Genomic DNA, 19,881 nt, shown 5'->3' with positions numbered 1-19,881 from the left:
TATTTGAGGGCCCAGTGCGGTAGCCTAGCAGCTAAAGTGCCTTGCACACGCTGGGATCCATTTTGGCGCTGGTTCTAATCCTGGCGGCCCCACTTCCTATCCAGCACCCTGCTTGCAGCCTGGGAAAGCAATTGAGGGCAGCCCAAAACCTTCAGACTCTGCACTCCTGTGGGAGATCCTGGCTCCTGGCTTCGGATCTGCTCAGCACCAGCCGTTGCTGCTGCTTGGGGAGTGAATCAGCAGTCTGAAGATACTTCTCTCTTTCCTCTTTTCTGTATATCTGACTTTCCACTAAAATTAAATCTTTTAAAAATAAAAAAATGTAATTATTTGAAACGCAAGTTACAGAGAGAGGACATAAAAAGAAAATGCTTCCATCTGCGGGTTTACTCGCCAAGAGGCTGCAGCCAGCGCTGGGCCAGGCCAAAGCCAGCAGCCAGAAACTCCATCCGAGGCTTCCACTGCTGTGGGTGCACTGTGCAGGGAGGTGATGGGAAGCAGCACAGTCTTGGGGCTTTGCGTTTGCTCCAGATGCCAGATGAGAGGCACTTCTCCCCTAAGCAAGACTTCCATTTATTTCTGAGCTTACTAGCCCGCCTGCTTGCGCAAGGCCGCCCTTGGCCGGGCACAGGTGGGCGGTGGGCACAGGGCAGGCTGCGGGCGCACGGGGCTCAGGCGGGCGGTCAAGGCCGGCGCAGCCCGGGGAGGGTCAGGCCCGCCCGGAGGAGGGGCCTCGCTCCGAAGGCGGGCACCGGAAGTGACCTGCGGCTCCCTGCGGGCCCCGAGTCTGAGGCCGCAGCACGGGCTCGGGCTCCACGTGCCCCGGCTTCCCGCCGGCCGGGGCCCACGGCTTCCCCGGACCCGGGAGCCCTTGGCGACAGCCCTGGCCTCCTTGGGGAGCGGAGCCATGGCTGGCAACGGCAACAGCGATGCGGCTGCAAGGACTGCAGCCACGGTGAGTCCCGAGTAGGTGACCCGCTTAACTTCGGGCTTCCGGAACGAGCCTTGCAATGGATTGGTCGCTGCTGGACGTCCGCGACGTCTATTGGCCAGAACGGCTATCCGTCGTGGGGGGGGGAGGTGTCTAGAATTTTTTTTTTAAAGGGCAAGTAGCTACATTGCCTATGGGAAGGAAAGGCAGAAATGAGTCAGCGGTGGGCTGGTTTCAGATCGATTCATGCTGCCCACCCTAGTCGGCGTAAGGGTGGGATGCCTGCCAGGCCTGGGATACAAAACTCTAGTGACTCAGGCTGCACCGGGGGGAAGTTTGTGTATGGTCGAGGCCGGCCCCGATGCAGCATGATAGCCTATTGGCTGGAGTCCTTCCCTCGCACGCACAGCCTGTTGCAACTTAAGACTTGGAGAGGAGTGCAGTCTCCAAACTGCATCCCTATGTTTTGGAAGTGGGGCTTCTCTGCTTTTCCGCTCAGTCCCAGCCCACTCCCACAGTGAGACACATCACTGAGTTACCACGACGGGGTGGGGTGGGCGTCTCAAGATTCCTAGCTTGCTTTATGGGGCTGTGGGCTGGTGAGTATGCTAACCACTGAACCGTGGAGGCCCGTGCAGACCGGAGATAAGCCAGAGATGGGGCAGCTGCTTATCTACTGGTCCAGCCTGTTGGTGAGGAATGAGATTCTTAGCTATTGAAGTAAGAAGATCTGGACCCCAGCTACAGCCTGCCCTGTTAGTGAGTCACCTCACCCTTTAGAGCCAGCCTGTGTTCCTGTGGCATATTCGTTGATAGGCACATGACAGCAATAATATGCAAAAGCAATTAGCTGTAGCATCTTCATCCTACCTAAACTCTTTTGGAAAAACAGTTCAGTCAATTAAGTTACGCAAATACTCTGAGTTTCAAAGGTCGTTTGAGGGTCCAGCATGATAGCCTAGTGGCTGGAGTCCTTCCCTTGCACGCACTGGGATCCCGTTTGGGTGCTGGTTTGTATCCCAGTGGCCCCACATGCCATCCAGCTCCCTGCTTGTGGCCTGGGGAAGCAGTTGAGGATAGCCCAAGGCCTTGGGACCATGCACCCGCGTGGGAGACACGGAGGAAGATCCAGGCTCCTGGCTTCGGATCAGCACAGCTCTCTGGCTGTTGCGATCGCTTGGGGAGTGATTCAACAGACAGAGGATCTTCCTCTCTCATCCTCTCTGTATATCTAATAAAAATAAATAAATCTTTAAAAGAAAAAAAGGTTTCTTAAACCTGGCAGTTCCAGAACCCAAGGTTCTTTGCCAGGGTTCCCTGTGGCCCAGAATTTAGTGGCCGTGGTTAGCATGTTAAGCCTCAGCCTGATTTGCAAACGAGATACTGGAGGAGCAGTGCCATGGAGCAGAGTCCCAGAGTAGCAAGCAACAGAGGATGTCTGGCTGCCAAAGATTTGCATAGGAAAAGGAGCCCAGAGCAGGGGGTGTTGACATTATATATAGTGGTTGTTGACTGAAGTAGAAAGAATGTTGACCTGTGTCTTAGCCTGATGAGCCCCGTCCAACCTGCTTGGCACCGGGCACCTTTGTCCAGGATTCTCTGGCATTTGGCAGGGAGTGTGTCTGAATCTTTGCTCTGACAGCATTTCCCTGTGAACACAATCGGGTAACATTAGGGACAGGGTGTCAGGAGTGGGAGGATGAGGGTGACATCAGGCACCTCAGCCTCACGGTTCCAGAGCATGTGTGGGCCCAAGGAAACTTGGAGTTAGACCTCTTCATTTTATAAGCCCACAAGCAGGTGGTGATGGGATAGCCCCTGAGGCTGGGCTTGGATTGCCCGCCCCATCTGTCAAGCCCAGTCCTCAGCATGCACGTTCCGCCAGGAAGGACCCTGCAGTGTGGAGCAGCTCTTGGTAGTGTTCTCAAGTGCTGCTCTGCGGTGGACAGTAAACCTCTCCCATGACTCAGCATTGTTTATTTTGTGGCCCCCACGACCCTGGCCTGGCCAGCTCCACCTTCCCTGGAGCCAGGCTGATGGGCCTATCTCTCCTGTCCACCTGGCCATGCACAGCACTCCCACAGTGAGCTGCCCCAGCTGGCCTGGTCTTTGGGGCACAGTGTTTCTCAGCTACGGCACAGCAGTGACAGCAGGTGCTACTCTCACTGCCTTCTCATCACCACTCCTCTGGCTCCCTGAGCAGGCAGAAGGGGCTGAGGAAGGTAAAGGGGGGCTCAGTCTTGCTGCATTTCCCCACTCTGAGATCCAGCTGGCCAAAGGCCTGGGGCTGTGGCTCCCTTCTTCCAAGCCAGTGGTTCTGGTTCTTGGATGCTAAGGAGCAGAGGGGACTGTGACCTGAGGACTCTGTCTACAGGAAGAAAACAGCCCAAAGATGAGAGTGATTCGAGTGGGCACCCGTAAGAGCCAGGTGAGTGCAGACATGGTTAGGTCGGAAGACTCGTGCTGCTTGCACTGTGGCAAGTTTGCCACAGAGGAATTAGTGGGCAGGTCATTACTTTCTTGGGGCTTGGCAGAGAGATGGGCCTTGGGCTATGGGAGAAGTTGGGGTTCAGAGCACCCCCAGGCGAAGCCTTCCTCATTCCCAGATGAGAATGGCAATCCTCCAGTGTCTTCCTGATCCTATGGAGATAGGAGATAGGAGATGGGGTCTGGGATCAGGGCAAAGACAAGATTAATTGGAATCTCTGCTCCCAGCTGGCTCGCATACAGACGGACAGTGTGGTGGCGACGCTGAAAGCCTTATACCCTGGCCTACAGTTTGACATCAGTGAGTTTTCTAAAGAAGAGTGGGAGGTGATGGGCAGTCAGTCCATGGGACCAGAGGGCAGAGCATGGTTGTTTTGGCCGTGCGCTGCCACCAAGAGTTGCTCTTGGCTACTCCCCATTAACACCTCTAACTCGGACTACCTGAGCTAGTCTGACATTGAACTTCCTTGCTGTGCATCTTTCTGGGCCTGTCCAACCTTCCTGCTGGATGGGACTTTCCCAGAGGGCAGCAACTGAGGCTGGTGTGCCCTCATCCCCACTGTGAACTTAGCCCAGGGTTGAACCCCATAAATGCTGACCTATGGTCACCTGCTTGTCTGTCTCCTCAGTTGCTATGTCCACCACTGGGGACAAGATTCTTGATACTGCACTCTCCAAGGTAACAACTTCCGCCCCCAAGTCCTGTTCCCCGGATCGTCTTCCTTTCCCCCTAAGAGAGTCATTCCTTGACTCATTCTTGCTTGGCAGATTGGGGAGAAGAGCCTGTTCACCAAGGAACTGGAACTTGCCCTGGAGAAGAATGAGTAAGTTGACAGTAGGGCATGTGGGGCACCCACCTGTCACACGGGGACCCCTGTGAACTACAGACCTGATGTCAGCCAGGCTCAGATGGGCTGTAGGGGGTCCTGGCGGTGCTGCTTTTGGCTTCAGAGGAGAGCACCCTGGGTCTAAGCCATCTGGCTGCCTGAGAAGGAAGCGAGATGCGTAGAAGGCACTGGAATGGGAGGGAAGTTGGGGAGACAGCAGATGTCAGGGTTCTGAGGTCTTGGAAAGCCTGATTTTGAACTGTCCTAGGCCATACTGCCAGAGGAGAGGTGGGGATGGGAGAGAAAAGTCTGGGGCCAGCTGCTTAGGCCCTGAGCCCTTGCTGCCTCCACCCCTAACCCCCTTCTCTAGAGTGGACCTAGTTGTTCATTCCCTGAAGGATCTGCCCACTGTGCTTCCTCCTGGTTTCACGATCGGAGCCATCTGCAAGTAAGTGTGTGGTGAAGGGGCCCGGGCTGGGCGCTGGCCTCCTGGTAGCTTTGACCTCCCCTCGGAGGCTGAGCTCTCGCCCCTGCCCCAAGGAGTGTTGAGCATGGAGAACATGCTAACACCAGTGAACCGACGACTCTTCCTTATTCTCTGCCCTTTCTTACCTAGGCGGGAGAATCCCTATGATGCTGTTGTCTTTCACCCCAAATTTATTGGGAAGACTCTAGAGACCTTGCCAGAGAGAAGGTCAGTGGGGTTTGCGCAGGCTTCTTTGTGGAACGTGCATCAGAGGTGGAGGGAATCGGGACTGAGAGAAGATGCTGGGTCTCATTCGGAACCCTTTCTCTCTGTGCAGTGTTGTGGGGACCAGCTCCCTGCGGAGAGCAGCCCAGCTGCAGAGAAAGTTCCCCCATCTGGAGTTCAAGAGTATTGTATCCTTTTAGAAGAGAGAGGAGCAGCAGCCATGGAGGAAGACACTGTCCCGAAGGCTGAGGGAATCTCACAGTGGTAGGGCAGGTGGCCCCTGGGGGCAGTGAGCCATCTGTCCTTCCACCCACCCACCCAGCTGTCTTTTAAGGTTTTCTCAGACCCAGGCAAAAGCCTGGCACTAGCGGTTAGTGAGTAAGATCATCATTGTCCCTGCTTGTACAGAATGGACATTTTAGTTCTGGAGACGAAGATGGGTGTGAGGTTCAGAACAATACTGAACAATGGTGGGAGGTTTAGAAGGTGCTTCCATATTTGGCATCTATGCTACTATCTTGCGTTGCCTCTTACACTGGATATGTAATTTCCTAGAGCTCATTTTAAAATTAGTATTATGTGCTAAATGTCCCACTAGGAACATACAGAGAATTTTTTGGAAGCTTCTGGGTGGAACATTGAAACACACAGTGTTAGGGTTTAGGGGAGGCTTCTCAAATGTTTTGTTAACCTTTGGTAGGTTATTTAATTCATCACTGCCCTCATTTGTAAACCCCATAAATGCTGACCTATGGTCACCTGCTTGTCTGTCTCCTCAGTTGCTATGTCCACCACTGGGGACAAGATTCTTGATACTGCACTCTCCAAGGTAACAACTTGGGAGAATAATAACACCTGCCTCCTAGGCTTGTGAGATGAAACGGGTTGGCCCATGGAAGCACTTTGGACAGCTATCACGTGTGACAGGGAGGTGAGTAGAAGTCAGCCGGAGGGCCAGCAGGAGGCTCCTGATTGTCCTTAGCAGCTGTCTGCAGAGGGGAAACCTCAATACCCGGCTTCGGAAGCTGGACGAGCAGCAGGAATTCAGTGCCATCATCTTGGCTGTAGCTGGCCTGCAGCGCATGGGCTGGCACAACCGGGTAGGGCAGGTATGGCCCACCCCCTTCCCCTCGCCTCCCCCCAGTTCATTGGCACCTCTTTCTTAATGCTCTTCCTAATCGACCCCCCTACATATGGCACTGTCAGCTTGGACATGGGTTCCAGGCTGGCACCAGACTTACAAATGTGCCTACCCAGGCTTTCAAGCTCCGCACTGCTGTTGGGGGCGTTCAGGCTTCCTCACTCCCACTTGTTCTTCACAGATCCTGCGGCCTGAGGAATGCATGTACGCTGTGGGCCAGGTAGGCCTGATGGGGGAGCGGGACAGCTGCATCTTGATGAGCCTCTTCCTTTGTGTTCAGCCAAGGAGCTGGGCTCACATACTTCTGCCTCTGCTTTCCCCAAAACAAAATCCTCAGCGAGGGCTTTGGCCGGGGTGCTACCCCGATCTGGAAAGCCCTGGGGAGATGGGGAGGGAAATGCATCCCAGCCTCAGCTCCACGGAGCCCTGAGGGCCTGGGCAATGTTTTCCATCAGGGAGCCCTGGGTGTGGAAGTGCGAGCCAAAGACCAGGATATCTTGGATCTGGTGGCTGTGCTGCATGATCCCGAGACGCTGCTTTGCTGCATTGCCGAAAGGGCCTTTCTGAAGCACCTGGTAGGGCTGTGCTCTCCTGTGGAGAGGTGGGGACTGGGAACAGCAGTGCCAAACAGACACAGGGCTAACCTGTTGACTGGTGTGTGTGGGAGGAGCCAGATCTGGGCCAGCAGCTGTCCCTTCAGTTGTCCTCAGGTCTAAGAGATGTGGTCCCAGGGCCCTGGGTTGGAGGCCACTGGTGTTCACAGGAACCTGTCTTGGCAGGAAGGAGGCTGCAGTGTGCCAGTAGCAGTGCATACAGCCATGAAGGATGGGCAGGTAAGCAGGAGTCAGGCCAGAAGGATGATGGTACTTCCCCATGTGCGCCCCAGCTAAGGGGTCCCCTAAGAGTAGGCTGAGGCAGCCATCTTCTTTCCCAGCTCTACATGACTGGAGGAGTCTGGAGTCTGGATGGGTCCGATAGCATGCAGGAGACCATGCAGGCCACCATCCAGGTCCCTGCCCAGGTATGAAGGCTGGAGGGCAAGGGAAGAATGACCAGGGGGACCGGTCACCTTGCATTTGGTCCTCCCCAAACCCCACATCCTCTCCTCCTCCAGCACGTAGATGGCCCTGAGGATGATCAACAGCTGGTAGGCATCACAGCCCGGAACATTCCACGAGGACCCCAGGTGGCTGCTGAGAACCTGGGCATCAGCCTGGCCAACTTGCTACTGAACAAAGGAGCCAAGAACATTTTGGATGTTGCCCGGCAACTGAATGATGCCCACTGAAGGACCTGTGGGACCCAGGTGCCTGGGTTGCTGCTCTCCAGTGCCTACTCGGGCCCTCTGGGTCCCGGATCTCCTGTGGGACGAGTTCTGCAAACTGAACTGCAGGGTGGTCCCAGACTTCCAGCGACCTGCCTTCCCATGGTGTCCGAGTGGTCACCTTGTGGGGTCCTGGTGAATGGGACCTTCATCTCTTACAGAAAAAAAAATCCAACCCACAGCCTTTGAATGTAACCAACCCTACTAATAAACCAGCTCTGAAGGTGGTCTTTTTCATCATTTTTGTGGTGGGGTTTGGCAGCCATCCCAGCAAACACAAAGCCCTTTAACTATTACTTCTGAGGCTGCACTCTGGACCACTCCTGGTTCCTGCCTCCAGTGCCTGAGAACACCCATCCGTGATCCTAAAATCCCATCCAGTTACAGCTGATCCTGTTTCAATCAGCTGAGCCCTTCACCCCTCGACCTCAGTTGCCGACAACGAAGTGGGCAACCCGACAATTTGGACAAAATCAAGAGACACTGTTTAAAAAAAAGATCTTTTAATAAACAAAATTAGTCCATTTGACCCCTCCTCCCCCATCTCTAGGTTCTAGTCTGAGACGAGTTAGCTGCACCGATTCCAGTCCGAAGCCAACGCAGGCGGTCCAGACGGGGAGTCACCGACGTGTGCTGGTGTCCGGGAGCGTGGGGCGGGTCGAGGGTAGCACGCGGACACACAGGGAACCCACCAGCGGGAAGCTGCTCGCCAGTCCGGCCGCTCCGAGCAGTCTCCCAAGTCCTGGGCTGAGGCGCCCACGCGAGGGCAGGCACGCACCGTGGGGCTGGAGGCCCGGGGGACTCGGCCCGCCGTCCTGCAGCGGGCGCTGCGGCGATCCCGAGGCCGGGCCGGCTGAGTCACGAGCGCGGCCGGGGGCCTGCAGGGCCGTGGGGGGCGGGACGGCGGGGGCAGGGGGAGGCCGGGCGCCGCGGCCCACGCGGCTCAGCTCTTCCCATGACACAGGTGGTGGCCCTTAAAAGGGCCTTTGTGTGGTGGCGTGGCGCGGGGCCCCTCAGTACTCCTGCGAGGCCTGGGTGGCCTTCTTGCCGCCCGAAGGCGTCTTGGGCCCCACGGTGGCGCTGGTCTTCTTGGGCAGCAGCACGGCCTGGATGTTGGGCAGGACGCCTCCCTGGGCGATCGTCACGCCGCCCAGCAGCTTGTTGAGCTCCTCGTCGTTGCGGATGGCCAGCTGCAGGTGGCGGGGGATGATGCGCGTCTTCTTGTTGTCGCGGGCCGCGTTGCCCGCCAGCTCCAGGATCTCGGCCGTCAGGTACTCGAGCACGGCCGCCAGGTAGACCGGTGCGCCGGCGCCCACCCGCTCGGCGTAGTGGCCTTTCCGCAGCAGCCGGTGGACGCGGCCCACGGGGAACTGCAGGCCGGCACGCGAAGAGCGCGACTTGGCTTTGGCGCGGGCCTTCCCGCCGGTCTTGCCGCGGCCAGACATGATGGGCGAGGTAGAACGAGGCGGGGGGGGAAAAAAAGGGACGTCCGGGAACGAGACGCAACGGCCAACCGCCGCAATCCAACTGTCGGCGCGCGCGCGCCGGCGCTGCCTTATATGCCCCCAGGACACGCCCCCTGAGCGCTCTCAATTGGTTCTTTTTTCTAGTGCCCGCCTCCGGTTGGCTGAGGTTAACCCTTCGATGACGTGCTGCAGCTGAGGGAGCGTGTCCGCTGATTGGCCAGATTTGAAAGCCACTTGCCCGGGCAGGACGGTGAGGCGGCGTGCGGCCTCTTGGTCGACCAACCTCCCCCGACGCAGCCAATCCGCATAGAGCGCGCGAGATTTAAAGGTTACAGGCGGAGACTAGAACCGGAAGACGGATGGGGCGGAGCCCGAGCGCGTGCGGCCTCGGGCTTCTCGCCGGGAGGACTCCGCGCTGTGGTGGCCTCCGCCGTGTCTCCGCGTTCGGCGTTCGACCCTCCACTCCAAACGGGCAAAGGGAGAGTGAAAAAACGGACGTAAGGCCGACGCTGTGTCAGAGGACAACTCCAATCCGAGGACCCTACGGGTTTGTCCCCTAAAGTGTCAGGTTTCTCGTATTTCCTCAGCATTCCTGTCAGGTCTCAGTTGTGATTGTTGCTAGAAACGGTCAATAGGGGGCCCACACCGGGGCTGGCAGGTTAAACCTCTGCCCGCCGCCTTCACCCCTCCCTGACCAGCTCCTGCCCTGGGGGAGTGAACCAGCAGATGAAAGATTTTTCTCTTCACTAACTCTGCCTTTCAAATGAAAAATAAATTTTACAATAGGATACCGGACTCTATGCATGGCACATGCTTGCAATGAAAGAAACAAGACTGGATTTGAACTGTAATACTGCAATAAGGTGGAGCAGTCCACCATGGGGGGAGGGCACGGGGAGGGGATGGGGGAACCTATCAAGAGCCTATGAAACGTTGTTATAAAATGAAATACAATAAAAAATATTTAAAAAATTAATAAAAATAAATTTTAAAAAATCGGGCTCCATTAAGAGTGAGGATCTACCTTGAACAAGAAAAAAAAAAAGTCTGACAGAGTGAAAGGCATCTTCTTGGATGTAGCTTTCCATCAGCTTTCCCTGTGTACCCTAAAGTGCTATAGGAAATATACCTACAGAAACAAACAAAAAAAGACAACACTTTATTGTTATTATTGGGAGCATCTGGTCTCCCCCCTTCTGCCCTTACTAATCAGAATACTTAATTGATAGTCAAAAGTCAAGCCAACTTCCAGCCCAGGTCCTGTCCCACAGCCCAGCATGTCCCTGGGGTCAGAGTCAGGTCCCTGGGAGTTGAGCTGTGGGTGACTGCATAAAAGCTGCCGAAGCCCAACTCAGCAGGCTGCAAAGACAGGATGGCAGGACTGAGTGGCCCACTGACGGAAGCCACAGGAAGTCTGATCAACAGTCAGCAGGGAGCAAGAAAGGCCCCGGATGTCCATTATCACAGGCGAGGAAAAATGCTGAGGCATCTGGGCCAGCAGGCAGCTTGGTCCACACAGAGGTCAGTCAGGTCAGGACCCCCTGTGACTATGAGGTCATGGGCCAACGACTGGGAGACTCAGACATCATAGAAGAGACGGACAAGCTGGTACCGAATGGAGAAGGCAAGAGCACTACCCACGATCTGCGAGAGAAAAGGACTAGAGTGAACTATCGAGAAAGACAAGGGAGTATGGGACCCCGTTCCCACCCTCACCTGTAACAGCAACAGGAGCAAGGTGAGGGTCCTCTCGTGTAGGGGCCCAAAAACTTTAAGCAGCAAGTTGATGAGGGTCAGGTTGTTACACTCGGTGAAGTCACCCTCCTCGTTCTGGCTCTGGTGCACTGTCACAAGCTGCAGCCTCCGGGCGACCTGAGGGCACAGAGGCAGAGAGAGGACTGCAGTTGATGCCTGTGCTTCAGCAACACGGATATGCACAAATGCTTCCAAGCGCCCCTGGTATCTGATGTGGGTCCAGGTTCCGGGTTCCCCCAAGTTCAGGATGGTGGCCTAGGGCCTTACCTCCTTGTTACCTTGTTACCTTTAAAATATAGGTGCCCAAGAAAGAGAGGCTCTTGGTCTTGAACTTGGAATAGCTCATCTCCAGTTTGCCTGTCTTGGTATTGAGTCTGCGGGGGGGAAGACAGCTTCATGTGACTGGGCCACTACTCAAAGAATGCCATCCCGCTGTGCTCATGGATAGAAAGAGCTCTGACTGTGGGGCAAGACTGCCACATGGCAATGTCGGGCTCTGCTCACTATGGTGTCATTAGAACTGATGTGAGCATTAAGTGAGGTTATGTAATGACTGCATAAATTATGACAGGGCCCAGCAGTGTGGCCTAGCGGCTCAAGTCCTCGCCTTGAATGCCCCGGGATCCCATATGGGCGCCGGTTCTGATCCCGGCAGTTCCACTTCCTATCCAGCTCCCTGCTTGTGGCCTGGGAAAGCAGTCGAGGACAGCCCAAAGCTTTGGGACCCTGCACCCATGTGGGAGACCCGAAAGAGGTTCCTGGCTCCTGGCTTCAGATCAGCGCAGCACCAGCCATTGCGGTCACTTGGGGAGTGAATTATCGGACAGAAGATCTTCCTGTCTGTCTCTCCTTCTCTTGTATATCTGACTTTGTAATAAAAATAAATAAGTAATTCTTTAAAAAAAATTATGACAGGTGAACTGCATGGGAAGAGTTAACCCTTCTTTGCATCCATTCTCTGCTCAGCAAAGGGACGCACTGGCTTTAGCCATCCCAAATGAAAGGCTATGAGGCCCCTCTAAAGCCCCCAAAGCTGCTACCTGGGTATTCGGTGGCGAGGGCAGGGGATGATATGCAGGAGCTGAGGCAGAGAGTAGAGGAAGTTGAACACCTGGGGCATGAAGAAGAGTAGCATGGTCTTGCTGAAGTGTCCCAAGATGCCCACCACGGCAAAGGTCATGCCAGCAAAGTAACAGAAGGTATCTCCCACAAACACCTGGGATGGGTACCTGTGTGGGAGACGAGGGTTTGCACTAGTAGCAACAGGCATTGCCAGTCCTTCCTTTCACGTCCCCTCTGTGGGCTCTGGGCACTGACTCAGAGCAGATTCCAGCTGCCCCAGCAATGCCACAGGACCCATGGCCCTGATTTCCTCTATTTTTAGGGATTCTGCAGAATCCCTCCCCAACTTCTGCTGGGTACAGAGGGATGTTGGAATGCTATCAACTGAAGATCCAGAAAACATTCAGTACAGCTGTGTACAGGTTTTGTCCTTTCCCCAGTAGCTGGTTTAGGAGCAGGTCCATCCTGACCTTATCCACGGACTAACTTACCAGTTATGGTAGAGTAATCCCAAAGTGGTGAAAAAAAAGGGGATCATGAAGTACAGGGAAAATATGTGATCATCCCGATAATCACCTTGGAGAGCGGGAGGAAAAGAAAGAAGGAAAGTTAAATACCTTGGTCCTGGTTCAGTCTGTCTCCTGAGCTGTATCCGGTGTCTTGCTCAAGACACTCTCAAGAACCCACTTTCCCTTTAATGTCACCCAGGCAGTTCCTACATTCCCTCTTCCTCCAGGATACCTGTCTTCAATTTAGCTTAGACCATTTCTCATTTTTTTTTCTTTTCAAAGATTTATTTATTTTTATTGCAAAGTCAGATATACAGAGAAGGAGACAGAGAGGAAGCTCTTCCATCCTATGATTCACTCTCCAAGCAGCCACAACAGCTGGAGTTGCGCCAATCCAAAGCCAGGAGCAAGGAATTTTCTCCAAGTCTCCCACATGGGTGCAGGATCCCAAGGTCTTGGGCCATCCTCGACTGTTCTCCCAGGCCACAAGCAGGGAGCTGGATGGGAAGCAGGGCTCCCAGGATTAGAACCCGCACCCATATGGGATCCCGGTGTGTTCAAGGTGAAGACTTTAGCCACTAGCCCACACCGCCAGGGCCTTGTTTTTGTTTTTTAAAGTTTATTTTGGATGTTTACATAGTTGAGAAGGATGCATGCCCATGTGCACCACTGATTAGGGTGGGAAGGGTTGAGGAATAAGGAAAAGTGAATGAGACCATTGTTTCCAATTTTTTCTGCTTCCTGTATTTGTGGACAGTGGGGAGAAGAGAGGAGCAGCTGCACCCAGCATCCTAACCACATCAGTACCCGCAGATGGGGACAACCACCTGATGTCATCCCAGGGGTCTGTGATGTGGAGCATGCTATGAGGAGCTTAGACCACTTTTGACTGAGGTCTGAATACCAGCTTTGCATCCTAGCTCTGTGACCTTGATCATGACACACTTAACTCCTCCTAGCCTCAGGTTCCCGATCTGGAAAACAGGGCTGACAATTACCTTGTCACACAGAGCTGCTAAAAGATTTAAAGTACTGCATTTGCCCATCAGCCAGCGAACACTAGAAACATGCCCGTCAGCAAAACCGGGCTTACTGTCTTGCAATAAGGATGAAACCGCAGATTGCTTCCAGTGAAGGGGTGTGAAGGGCTTGTTACAGGGTGTGCTTTGAGTGACTGAGGAAGCTGCAAGGGAGTCTTGTTTTGTTCTGGTCTGGATGCCATCAGGAGGCAGTAGATTTATCATTGATCATCTTAATTTGTATTGAGCAAGCAGGATGGCTGAGTAATTAGTAAACAGTAGGGGCTGGCACAATGGGTCAACTGGTTAATCATCTGTCTATAAGCGCCAGCACCCTGTATGGGCAACTGATCCCTGTGTCAGCTTCTCCACTTCCCATCCAGCTCCTTGCTGGTGGCCTGGGAAAACAGTGGAGGACGGCCTAAAGTCTTGGGACCCTGAACCTGTGTGGGAGACTTGGAAGAATCTCCTGGATCCTGACTTCAGATTGGCTCAGCTCTGGCCATTGTGGCCACTTAGTGGCGTGAATCAGTGGATGGAAGTCTCCCTCTGTCTCTCCTTCTCTTTGTAAATCTGCATTTCCAATAAAAAATAAATCTTACAAAAAAAGCAAGCAGCAGCAGTCTTCCACGTTAGTCTAGGAGAGGGGATCTCGGTGTTGTGGTTTCACCTGCACTCAGATGACATCAGACAGAGGGGTCTGGCTTCTGTGTTGCTCTACCATCGTCACAGAGTAACCCGTGGGATGTTGATGAGCAGGTGCCATGATGCTATTAGTGTTCAACAGATCATAGCCTGGCTGTAGGCTGCCATTTCTTTGTTCATGGTTAATAACTTATTATTTGCCACATAAATGGCTTCCTTTATCTTCTCTAGTTATACATCCATTGCCATTTTCTAAACTCCTCCAAGCTCCGTACCAGGCAACTCCCTTCACATTCAAGACAGTTCTCCCTGTCCCAATCCCCACCTACCTACCTACCTTCCAGCTCCACCAGGTTGAAGACTATGATGGAGGCTGAAATGACTAGTGACTGTCCAGCCTCCAGGCCATTAATTCCTGCTAGAATATTGATGGCATTGGTACAGAACACAGCCAGCAGTCCCATGTAGACATAGTACAGGATCCCTGGTGGGAGGGATACAAATGAGAAGTCCCGTTACTGCCCAGGGTAGGAGGAGGGAAGGACAGAAGACAGGATGAAAGCATCCAAGGAGGCACAGGAAGGACTGAGGAGGGGTGCCGGATAATGTGGAGCACCAAGAAGGCTGCTCTGGGAGCTGGCGCAGGGCTAGGGGGTGCTCTGAAACAGGTGTCAACAGTTAGGAGCACTTCCTCACCCAAGTCCAGATGAAGGCCAAGGAGCAGACGGAAGGGCTTGGGGACCACGATGGTGGTGTTGCCAAAGTTGGTAAAGTAAACCATGAGGAGGGGCAGTGAGGCGGCTGTGGGCAGCAGCAGCTTGTGGCGCCAACGCAGATTGAGCACGTCATCGGCGAAGCCCAGGAAGATCATGCAGCAGATGGCAAGGAGGGCACCTATCATGGCCACAAACTGGGGGAGGCTCGGGCAGGCCCGGGCTCCAGCCTCTCCCCATCCCAGCCCACAAACCCCAGCCCCAGGCAAGGGCCTCCACTAAGCCACTTACTTCGTGATGAGGAAAAGCCTTACACTGCCCCTCCACGAAGCAGTTCAGGAAGGGGAAAGGGATGAAGCAGAAGAGAATGATAAGGAAGACGGCGCCACTGATCACTCCCTGGGACTCTGGGCTGCACCCCAAAAACAACCATGGAAGAGGAAGAAGAAAAGGGGGCGTGGTCACTCGCCAGGGCAGGGGTGACACTGACCCAGTATCTTTTTAATTCGGAGGGGAGGGTTGTGGAGACGTAAGACGCCACTGCCGGAGTCCCCCCCCAAACCCAAGGACACACACCCCTCACCCGTCCCCCGTCCCCGTCGCTAACCAGTTCTGCCCATCGCTTCCCAGAGCCCTGGGCTGCCTGGCGGGTTAACTCGGTCCCCGCCCCTGCCCTGCCCACCCAGCGTTCATCAGCACCCCTGTCCCTACCCAGCCCGGGACCCGTGCACCGCTGCTTACATCTGCTGCCGGCTGGATTTGTTGAGGTCTTGGCCACAGAGACGCGCGGCGATGAAGTGATCACGGAAAGCTGGGATCAGAGTCAGGGTGGCCACACACCCCACCAGGGAGCCCATCAAGTTCACTAGCAGCGGCATCGGCAAGTCCGGGAAGGCCCACATGGTGAGCGGCCAGGGCTTCCCGCTCCACCGGCCCCTGAGAAAGCTGGCACGCCGGGGTGCAGCCCGGAGGCCTCCGCAGCAAGAAACGGCCGAGCGTTCCCCACAAGCAGCCACAACAAACCCCACAACCCGCACTCAAGCCGTCCCAGGACGTGGAGAGCTCCTATATAGCAAGCTGGGATCTGTCTTGCGACACCTGCCTCTCGCCTGTTTCCGCCCGGCTCTCCTTCACAGAACAACTTGCTACGGGAGGCGGTAGTCGCCATTTTTGTTACGGGCACTAGAGGGTGCCAAAAGTGTTACTTCAGAAATGTTATGTTTTTCTGAGGCTAGAGCCATCCGGAGAGTACCGGAAAAGCAACTGAAGAAGCAGGAACAAGAGCGAATACTTCTCTAACAGCCTATTAACGACGCAGAGCCCTGGTTTCTTGCCCGGTTCCAAAATGAACGCCCCTTGGCATCACGTGTTGGGCAGCTCCTACTCTTCGGTTCCACGTCAGTGTTAGTTCCCCTGACCTCTGCAGGTCGCGTTTAAAGGGCCAGTTCCCACCCCCCCCCCAACCCCCCAATGCTTAAGCCTCGTCGCCTCTGGGGCCAGGAAGATGGCTCCTGGGAGCAAGGGGTTGGGCGGGAGGGACGAGGGTGTGAGGACACGCTTGCTTCTGGTAAGGAAACCTGTAGCCAATGTAGTCTGAAATCAAGTCTGTAAACATAAGTTATTTCCCGGAAACGCTACTACTATTTGGAAGGATCTTGGCTATTGTAAGTCGTAAATACCAGAAAAGCCCCTCCCATCCTGTTTCTCTTGTCCTTGATCCAGGTGCTCGTTCCCTCAACCTCCCAAGGTAGCAGTTAGTTGCCAGGCAACCCAGCGCGGCACTTCCCACTGAAAAGGGCTCGTAGCAACCTCCGGTCTTGGATTTTTACCCCGGGGTTTTAACTTGGCCTTGGATCCCTGTTTTGGACCAATTTCCCAAAATGAGAAGCCGGAGCTAGGGAGGCAGGAGAGCCAGATCCACACCTGTATGACCCTGAGGGATTGGAGCTCCCAGTCAGGATATTCTTCCAGGTCACTGTGCGTTTTTTGCTGGGCACCTGTTCCCTTGCCAGAGACAGACCCCAGCCTCTTGATTCCTCCGCACGTTCTCAGAGGCACAGAGGCAATAAACAGGGGAATTTAAAGGGTGGCTTCAAATAGCCTGGCACTTTGTCCTCCAGTAGGAATGTGGGGTTTTCAGGAGACTGTTGGGAAAAGAGCCACAGAACAAGAGAGAAAATGGGGTATGAATTCATAACCAAAACTGAATTTGTTCAAAAGAAATTTGTCAGGCATGGCCCTGTGCCGGTGTGTAGACAGACTGCACCCTTGGCTGTAGCCCAGTCCTGCAGGTTAGACTGGTCGTGGAGGTGGTCCTTGGGGGACTGGCTCTGTTTACTGTTTACAGTTCACTGCATCAAAGGTCAAGGTGACCCTCATTGGGTCAGAGATAGCTTATCTTTTATCTCAAAGTATGAAATAGCCCTTACCTCTAAATAACAGTATTAAGAAACATACATGTATAAAAAGCTTAAATACCAAGGTCCTTCCAAAGGTTCTTCAGGGCCTGGTGCAATATCCTAGAGGCTAAATCTTCACCTTGCATGCATGCACCAGGATCCCATATGAGTGCCAGCTCCTGTCCCGGCTGCTCCACTCCCCATCCAGCTCCCTGCTTGTGTCCTGGGAAAGCAGTAGAGGATGGTCCAAAGCCTGCACCCACGTGGAAGACCCAGAAGAGCTCCTGGCTTCGGATCGGCTCAGCTCTGGCCATTGCAGCTGCTTGGGGAGTGAACCAGCGGATGGAAGGCCTTTCTCTGTCTCTCCTTCTCTCTGTAAATCTGCCTTTCCAATAAAAATAAATTGAAACTTTTTTTTAAAAAAAAGAGGATTTCCAGAACATGAGCCAAAACCTGTTAAAAACAGAGAGAGAGAGAGAAAATGGTCTTCTATCTGGTGGTTCACTCCCCAGATGGCCACAATGGCCAGAGCTGAACTGATTCAAAGCCAAGACCCAGGAGTTTCTTTTCTTGGGTGCAGAGATCCAAGCACTTGTGCCATCCTCTGCTGTTTTCTGTGTGTGTGTGTGTTGTTGTTGTTCCTCTGTTGTTTTCACAGGCCAAAAGCAGAGAGCTGGATCAGCTGGGACATGAGCTGGTACTCATATGGGATACCAATGTTTCAGGCAGAGGATTTGCATTCTATATGACCGCACTGGCCTCTATTTCTTTTTTTCTTAATTCTTTGATAATGTCTATTTATACTGAGTCAAACTCATTTATATATGAAAATTATATCATTTACAGAAAGGAGGGAGAGACAGATTTCCATCTGTTGGTATATTCCCCAAGTGGCTGCAATGGCTGCAATGGCTGGAGCTGGGCTGGTCCAAATCTAGGAGCCAGGAGCTTCTTCTTGGTCACTCACATGACTGCAGGGATCCACGCATTTGGACCATCCTCTGCTGCATTCTCAGGCACATTTAGCAAGGAGCTGGATCAGAAGTGGAGCAGCCGAGACTTGACGCTAGTGCTGCAGGTGTCAGCTTTACCTACTATGTCACAGCCCAAATTTCTCCATGAGCTTTTGAAAGTGACCGAAGATCTGCATAAAATTATGCCTCATTATCCTCAGGAATTGGTTCTGTGACCACATGAAAATTCCCAGATCTGTGGATGTGGATTCTCCAGTCCCCCTTATACAAAATGATGATGTATTCTCATGTAACCTGCAGCACACTTTATGTCCCTGGATTCCATGTATCCTTGAATACAATGTACCTACTGTGAAATCAAGTGTGATGGTGCACTGTTTAGGGAAGGATGACAAGAAATAAAGTAAGTCTACCTGGCAAGGAAACTAGTGGTTTTCATGTGGTGAGTCCACAGATTCGGAGCCTGTAGACACAGAAGGACAATAACATGTGCATAAACAATCCCAGTGATTGACAGAATAACATTCTGCCGGGTTTTGTTTTTTTGGTGTATGTATATTTATGTGTGTGTGTCTGTCACAGGTGCCTCTCAAACTGGATACTCCCTAGAGGCCCATGTTTTTGCACAGCTGTCCTTCTTCTGGTCCCGGGGGTGGGGGAGGGGCTAAGGACATGCTGTGTAGGAAGCATCATCCATGGAAGGCGGCTGAGTCTGAAGGAGGCACAGAGGGCAACAGGTGCACACAGCAGGGGCAGAAGTTGTAGCTTCAATGACGTCAGTAGGTGATAAATATGGGAGGGCCTTCAGAGGTAGGAGAGAGCTGCCAGGAGCAGATGGAATGGAGGAGCTTGTGGGGTCTGCAGAGGAGGTGCTACCTGGTTATCTGGTTGATTAGAGGCAGGCCAGCAGACCCTCCCTGCAGGTCTCGGGAACAGTCTGTTTTCTGTAGGGAGAAGTTGATCTGCAGGAGTCTTCCTTCCTTGGCAGACACTGAGAAGCTGTCTTTTTCTTCTTCAGAGATCATTAGCAATCCCCAACATCTCAGCAGGTGGGAGGGTTTGTTCAAAGACCAAAAACTAGATATTCATCACTCAGGTATATGTGTGACCTCAGAAAATGTTTACTTGGATACTTGTCACCTGATCTGAATGATTTTGCTCTCCAGGTGGTAACTGCCATGGCCAGGAGCAGTGAACACCTGGATCTGGGCTCCACAGATCAGGTATCTCAGAGGTACTCTGCTAAAGCACCTCCTAAGGGGCAAAACTAACCCATTCTGCAACTGATGACCAGACAACTGGCCAGACATGCTTCACCATGAGACTGCTCTGGAGGGTCCGGGGCTGTGAAACTCGCAGGACCCTATCTGTTAGAGAACAGAGCTTGGAATACTGAGTGGAATACTATCTGTGGCTTGGGCCAGGCAATTGAGGGACACTTGTTCCTTGGGCAAGGGAGATATGGAGTGGTAAGTACTGCACTTCCAAACAGAATCTGGCAGCACAAAACTAAGTGCTCAAGTGGCTGGAGCGACTGGAATAAGCCTACTAAAGGCTGAGAGTCTTGGAGGCCCAGAGTTACTGATAGAGGCATTCTAGGGAGCAGAGGGTCTTTCCAGAGAATCGCTGGGCCTGGACCACCTCTTGTGGGATGCTATCCCTAGCCCTAGCTGGCTCTGCCCACTGCAAGTTCCCTCCTCTCCTCTTCTGGTGACTAGAAACCCTTGCTTCAGGAGCTCTGTGGTTCTGGGACTCCAGGTACCACATATGGGTCAGGACCACGAGATTACTGCACCTCAGCCACTTCTGCCCCAACATCCCTGTTTCTTACAGTGAGATCCAGGGCTGCTCCAGCACCTGCTTTGGCTCAGACACCTGCTGGTTGTGCCTAGCTCTGTGCTCATCCCTCAGATGAGCACAAACTAGATCAGGATCAAG

General features: G+C 53.6%; 3 protein-coding genes across 7 annotated transcripts; 1 reads left to right on the top strand and 2 right to left on the bottom strand.

Annotated features, from left to right (window-relative positions):
* The first annotated feature begins 761 nt into the window (after positions 1 to 761).
* HMBS (hydroxymethylbilane synthase) lies at positions 762 to 7,629 on the top strand. 2 transcript variants are annotated; one of them, XM_058663785.1, is made up of 14 exons: positions 762 to 955; positions 3,306 to 3,359; positions 3,647 to 3,719; positions 4,048 to 4,097; positions 4,187 to 4,242; positions 4,616 to 4,693; positions 4,862 to 4,939; positions 5,049 to 5,124; positions 5,932 to 6,045; positions 6,259 to 6,297; positions 6,533 to 6,652; positions 6,857 to 6,910; positions 7,012 to 7,098; positions 7,192 to 7,629. In XM_058663785.1, the coding sequence occupies exons 1-14, from the start codon at positions 908 to 910 to the stop codon at positions 7,363 to 7,365; spliced, it is 1,101 nt and encodes a 366-aa protein (XP_058519768.1). In that variant the 5' UTR covers positions 762 to 907; the 3' UTR covers positions 7,366 to 7,629. The 2 variants fall into 2 exon arrangements, with proteins under 2 accessions (XP_058519768.1, XP_058519769.1); XM_058663786.1 differs by lacking the exon at positions 762 to 955 and adding an exon at positions 3,047 to 3,153.
* Positions 7,630 to 8,302: 673 nt separating this feature from the next.
* LOC101516259 (histone H2AX) lies at positions 8,303 to 8,915 on the bottom strand. Its single transcript, XM_004585154.2, has one exon. It carries the CDS (start codon positions 8,844 to 8,846, stop codon positions 8,415 to 8,417), a length of 432 nt encoding a protein of 143 aa, XP_004585211.1. The 5' UTR covers positions 8,847 to 8,915; the 3' UTR covers positions 8,303 to 8,414.
* Positions 8,916 to 10,010: 1,095 nt separating this feature from the next.
* DPAGT1 (dolichyl-phosphate N-acetylglucosaminephosphotransferase 1) lies at positions 10,011 to 15,920 on the bottom strand. 4 transcript variants are annotated; one of them, XM_004585155.4, is made up of 9 exons: positions 15,312 to 15,906; positions 14,862 to 14,982; positions 14,554 to 14,767; positions 14,195 to 14,341; positions 12,176 to 12,260; positions 11,663 to 11,851; positions 10,909 to 10,996; positions 10,584 to 10,739; positions 10,011 to 10,511 (listed from the first exon to the last, which is right to left on the bottom strand). In XM_004585155.4, the coding sequence occupies exons 1-9, from the start codon at positions 15,470 to 15,472 to the stop codon at positions 10,446 to 10,448; spliced, it is 1,227 nt and encodes a 408-aa protein (XP_004585212.2). In that variant the 5' UTR covers positions 15,473 to 15,906; the 3' UTR covers positions 10,011 to 10,445. The 4 variants fall into 4 exon arrangements, with proteins under 4 accessions (XP_004585212.2, XP_058519766.1, XP_058519764.1 ...); XM_058663783.1 differs by lacking the exon at positions 15,312 to 15,906 and having other exon boundaries at positions 14,554 to 14,751; XM_058663781.1 differs by lacking the exon at positions 10,011 to 10,511 and having other exon boundaries at positions 10,585 to 10,739; positions 10,901 to 10,996; positions 15,312 to 15,920.
* Positions 15,921 to 19,881: the final 3,961 nt, after the last annotated feature.

Source organism: Ochotona princeps, chromosome 4 (assembly GCF_030435755.1).
Source record: "Ochotona princeps isolate mOchPri1 chromosome 4, mOchPri1.hap1, whole genome shotgun sequence".
NCBI lineage: Eukaryota > Metazoa > Chordata > Mammalia > Lagomorpha > Ochotonidae > Ochotona > Ochotona princeps.
This window is presented reverse-complemented; position numbering and strand designations above follow the sequence as displayed.